The sequence below is a fragment of the Etheostoma spectabile genome, chromosome 6 (genome assembly GCF_008692095.1).
Source record: "Etheostoma spectabile isolate EspeVRDwgs_2016 chromosome 6, UIUC_Espe_1.0, whole genome shotgun sequence".
Taxonomy (NCBI): Eukaryota; Metazoa; Chordata; class Actinopteri; order Perciformes; family Percidae; genus Etheostoma; species Etheostoma spectabile.
The window spans coordinates 23,789,706-23,795,393 of NC_045738.1; the positions used below are offsets into that span (position 1 = coordinate 23,789,706).

The 5,688-nt window shown below is 40.6% G+C and overlaps 1 protein-coding gene and 1 long non-coding RNA gene across 3 annotated transcripts in view; one reads left to right on the forward strand and one right to left on the reverse strand.

The window, feature by feature from the left end:
• Nucleotides 1-5,688, forward strand: part of LOC116691634 (uncharacterized) — a 116,983-nt gene that overhangs the window by 58,478 nt on the left and 52,817 nt on the right. The window lies entirely within an intron of this gene.
• The window catches only part of faxcb (failed axon connections homolog, metaxin like GST domain containing b), a 22,336-nt gene that overhangs the window by 12,150 nt on the left and 4,498 nt on the right, over nucleotides 1-5,688 (reverse strand). For both annotated transcript variants that reach the window (XM_032519412.1, XM_032519411.1), the window contains 2 exons: nucleotides 4,092-4,227; nucleotides 2,494-2,690 (listed from right to left, as the gene is read on the reverse strand). In XM_032519412.1, coding sequence (XP_032375303.1) covers nucleotides 2,494-2,690; nucleotides 4,092-4,227 — 333 coding nt within the window. The remainder of the gene's footprint in view (nucleotides 1-2,493; nucleotides 2,691-4,091; nucleotides 4,228-5,688) is intronic.

The following is a 5,688-nucleotide window of genomic DNA, read 5'->3' on the forward strand; positions in this document are numbered from 1 at the left end:
TTTCTAAAGAAACACAACAATGTATTAAAGGCTCCAATGCCTTATACCTCCCGTTATGGCTCCATAGAAAACGTTTTTGTAAAAATAAGCTATCAGTTGTGTCATAACCACGCGACTTACTGTCGCACAGTAGAGAAATCACCGTATAGTCAGTTTGGACTTCCATTAGCTGTTTAGGTTTAATTGAGAATTGTTGAAAATCTAACACACTCTTTGAAAGGCTAGTTGTCTTCAATCAGTGATGGAATGTAACTAAGTACATTTACTCAAGTACTGTACTTAAGTACACATTTGACGTACTTGTACTTAACTTGAGTCTTTTCTTTTCAGGCCACTTTCTACTTTTCATGCCACATTTCAGAGAGAAATATTGTACTTTTTACTCCACTACATTCATCTGAAAGCTTTAGTTAGTAGTTACTTTATTACTTTAGTACTGTAGTTTATAAAATAGGATGTTTTGTTATGATTTTAACTACCCATTAATACTATGGCCTACAAGTAGTGTTGAAACAATTAGCTGATTAAACACAGCTAATTGATAGAACAATTTTGACCGTTTCCGTTTCTTAATATTTGAGTGCATTTTCTTGATGATACTTACATACTTTTACTTAAGTGATATTTTCAATGCAGGACCTTTACTGTAACAGAGTATTTTACAACGTGGTATTAGTACTGCTGCTTGAGAAAGGATCTGAAAACTTCTTCCAACACTGGTCTTTGTTAACTTGTATCTCTAACAAATGAGAACGTAATAAAGCATAAAGCACAGTTACCCCAGCTGCTAGTTCTTCAGTATCCCATTATCTTATTTCCATAGCAACATCGATCAGAAGGGCTCATGGGACACGGGGAGTGTATGAACCACCTATCAGTTGCTGCTGCTGGCCAGTTGCTCTTTAGCCCTTTAAAGAGCAACCAAGACGACACATTGCCCTTCCCTGACATAAATAATTCAATCAATCAAGTCAATATGTGAGTCTAAACATGGCACAGGGTGGGTGGAGGAGCAGAGGAAAGACAGCATGGAGGTGACACAGAGAGCGAGGATGTGGGTTATATGCATGACCTCTAGAGCTTTGGAGAAATGGTAAGGAATTCGCTTTTTACAACACACAAAAGGTGCAATCTCACATTCGTATTCGATCAAATTACTCATTCCCCCCCCTCCCCCCCACACACACACACTTAATATGTGTGGCTCAAACAGAGTGTGGATGTATGTTTGTGTGTGTGTGTGTGTGTGTGTGTGGTGGATAGTGAATATATACTGTAGATTAAGCTTGTAGTTTAATGGAAAACACTCGGAGCCCTTGTGGCCGCGCCAGGAGTGGTGAATGATTTCCTAGCAGCGGCATGTAACTCACCCAGAGGTAACATGACTCACCACAGCAAAGGGCGGCTGAAAACACTGTACTCCCGGTGAGGATACAGTCAGCCTGGGCTGAAAGGCTGCATAAATAAAAGTTAAAAGATCCCAATATATCTTTTGTTTTAGCCGTTAAAATCAATCTGCCGTTGTTGTTTGTTAATGACATAATGTCGAGTGGTCTATATGGACAACGTTCCACTTCCAGGATTGCTCCGGGGCCGCTGGAAATTCCACCAGATGTCCCTCATTTCGGCCAGATGTCCCTTACCTTCCTACTTCTTTGTAGTGGTGCAGACTGTCTGTCCAATCAGAGTTTTCTATTGCACAACTAAAACTACTTTTGAACGTACAAAAGCATAATTTTAGCCCTGAAGTACATCAAATTTGGGAAAAGTCACTGTACTTGTCCTTTAAAATCAGCTAAAAGTTACTTAATAATAAGACTTCTCCATTAGATTTGCTGGGGACTGAAACCAGGTTGCAGCCGGTGGAATCATAGTTATTATCATATCATCATTATTATTAGTTATTCCTTCAGCAGCAGACTAATACACCCACGGGGTAAGAAGGAGAGGTACCGCAGGTCGTTCATCTCGGCCGCCGTCAGACTCTACCTACACCTGCACTACCTGATAATGTTGTAGTTTCTGTTCCTGTTTTTTCTCCCATCTACACCACACACTTTCTGTCGGTATTTATAGTATTTTATTACAAGTACTTACTTTTCAATATTTATGGTCACAGGTTAATATAATTTAAATTAAGCTACTGACTCTTGCTTCATCACTCTAATTACACACTTAATTTAATTTTAACGTCACTTACACCGCAATATTGTTTCTTGTATCATGGCAACCGCACTTTAAAATACCTTTATTTGACGCCTTTTTGCTTACTCAGTCTACCATATTATCATTGTCTATTGTTTGCCTGTATTTCTTGTTTGCTTACTTGTTTGTGTGTTTTTGTTTTTTGCTGTTATTGAAAAAATGCTGCTGCTGTGACAACAAAATTTCCCCGTCGTGGGATGAACAAGTATAATCTAATCTAATCTTAACCGGTTTGCAAAGACCTAGCTGTAACTAGTGTAACACTCCATACACGTATGAGTCCCCTACCAGTACAGGTGTTCCTCGACCATTTTGGTGACGGCTCGGGACACGGCTCTTTCCTGCGGCGTGAGGTTATTGTTGAGGTTGACACCCAGCTTCTCTTCCAGGAAGTCTACGATGAACTCGGACCCTGAAGCCTGCTCGTGGTTGTACTCGATCCAGGGCATCTTCCCCTGCGGCGACAGCTTCCCATCAAAGTAGTTCTGCAGAGGGAAACAGCTTCATTTGAGAAAGACATACATTTTCTAGGCAAACAGAGCATGTTTTTTGTAGACAGACATCCCAATTTGTCATGCAATGTTTTCCTGTGGCTGACTTTTAAAATGGTGTATTTCACTGGTTCCCAACCTGTGGTTTGGGATCCTTTAAAGGTCACTCCACTGATTTTAAACAATGAGTCCAATTAACTGGTCATGAGGAATATTTATCAACCCGTGACAACAGTTTTGTTATACCTTCTCCAGCTCTGGAGGTGTGGAGTTTAAAAGACATAGGATCTAATGTTAGATGCTATTGAGTTGCGTTATGGGAATTGTAGGATCCATTGTTTATGGAGCTTAAAGGTCCCATAGCATGACAAGTTCACTTTATGAGTTTTTTTAACATTAATATGAGTTCCCCCAGCCTGCCTATGGTCCCCCCAGTGGCTAGCAATGGTGATAGGTGTAAACCGAGCCCTGGGTATCCTGCTCTGCCTTTGAGAAAATAAAAGCTCAGATGGGCAGATCTGTAATCTTGCCCCTTATGAGGTCATAAAGGTCATGTGTGTTACATTTCTGGAAGCAACAGCTGTTTTGCTTTGTATAAACACTGGAAGAACTGGGTAGTTCAAGGTAGCAGTCAAGGATGAAGAGGTAACATTACAGACTACTAGCTACAGAAACCCAAGCTTCAAGAACAGAAAAAATACAGGGAATGCTATATGATTGGCTGGTGATCTCTGGGAAGTGTGGTGCAGGAACACAACCGCAAGGAGCACATCAGACGCCTCTCCTGTAGCTCTGTGTAGTCTATATTCTGCCAGTCTTCCCTTTCCTTTCAGCCGGATATCCAGCAAACTTCCGACTTCTTTGTGTTGGCGTTATAAGCTACGGTGGATTTCTGAGGACTATGGTTATCTGCTCCTCAGATCTCTGCAGGGTAAATCCAGACAGCTAGCTAGACTATCTGTCCAATCTGAGGACTATGGTTACCTGCTCCTCAGATCTCTGCAGGGTAAATCCAGACAGCTAGCTAGACTATCTGTCCAATCTGAGGACTATGGTTACCTCCTCCTCAATCTCTGCAGGGTAAATCCAGCAGACAGCTAGACTATCTGTCCAATCTGAGGTCTATGGTTACCTGGTCCTCAGATCTCTGCAGGGTAAATCCAGACAGCTAGCTAGACTGTCTGTCCAATCTGAGGTCTATGGTTACCTGGTCCTCAGATCTCTGCAGGGTAAATCTAGCTAGCTAGACTGTCTGTCCAATCGGAAATTTCTGTTGTGTGACTAAAACAAGTTTTGAACGTCCCCCAAAACAAGATCCTTCCCGAGGCTGTTTTCCCTGGCAATGCGAGACTGCTCTGTGTGTAACAAACTCTGAGACGGTGTGCAGAGGATCACCTGGTAGGGCAGGTCCACCATGCGCAGGTACGTCTCAATTTTGAGGCAGAAGGGTGAGAGGCTGGGCACGCCGTTCTTTGGCCTGGAGAACTGATGCAGGATGATGGCGTCTTTAGAGTCCAGCTCCTGCTCCTTCCTACACAGAGGAAGAAGGAGGAACATTATCTTTAGCAGATCAACAGTGTTGCTTGGACTGATCTGTTTAAGCTTATGTTCCCAGATCAGTTTGAAAATCCCTATTGTATAAGATAACTGAATACATGTAGAAATTGTTATTTGTTGTTAGCTTTAACTGGTATATTTAAATTGACAACTTTATTTGATCTGCTGTCCCCAAACCATCTTAAATACGACCTTACTGTAAAAATGATCATTATTATTTGATATAAGCTTTGATATCTTTAACCCTGTTGACGATGTGTAGGAACAATAGTAACAAGAGCATTGATACAAACTGTAATGGGAGAATTACATGTAAGCATGATTTCATGTATCCTTCTATGATATGCGTGTATTATTATTATTCATATGATTATTCACAATGCTTTTCAGGTTGTATGACTCTTAAAATCCCTTCCCTGTGTGTCCTAGCTGAAAGAGAGACTCTATTAGGCTCTGCATTTTTTTCTCCAAGGACAATGCCATGGAGTCTGAAGGAGACATTTGTTCAGTGTTACGTTTATCAAAGCAAGTCCATGGTCAAGAAGAGGCTCCAACAAGTCCGTAAGATTAGACGTGTTTTTGCAAAACACGTCGTTTTCTACCCTAGGGGGAACAGGATATAAGACGGGGATGCTACTGTTAACTACACGTTAACTCTGTGAAAACTGTCTTCCCACTTGGGAATAATTAAATCTCACCGAATTCTAAACCTTGAATCAGCTGACACAGCTGTCTTTATTGTGTTTCAACAAGTCTCACTCTCCAAAGCAATTCCTCTCCTGCTGTCCAGAAACTTCCACAACAAAACTTAAAAGACACCTCTATCACCCTGCTCCAGGTTTAAGGACACGTCCCCATGTCTCATGTCTGAACACAAACAATTGACGGTCTTTTCTCGTCTCCCTGAAGCCTAGCTGCATGTTTTCAAATCAAAAATGACATTGTCTCGTTTGAAATACAACAAAAAGGTTTGACTTATTAAATTACTTGAGATGATGTTGTTGATGATGAATTTTATTCCGGTTAACATACATAAAATAAACAATTATTTCCCACAATTTGCCACCGTAGGTAACCAAAAAGGGAATAAAATTAACAGAATTAAGGAGACAACCATCTTTGATCTATAATGCCAAAGCCATGGCTCCCTGTTTCTCACCATAAGTTATTTATGCAGCACACAAGAGGGCGTAAAAGGAGACTTTACAAACTGGCATTAGCATCATTCTGCAGGCATTGAATAATACAATTACTTTCCAGTTTAATCATACACCTACTTGTCTGTTTCATCTATATATACTGTATATAGCTAAAAATGATGCTTTCGAATACAGCTTTTCTTAAAACTGTTGCTTATATTTTGTCCACCCTCAGAAATTTAAATGGCTTGGAAAAATAAAAACAGTCTTCTCAGAATAACCCAATAAGATTCAAC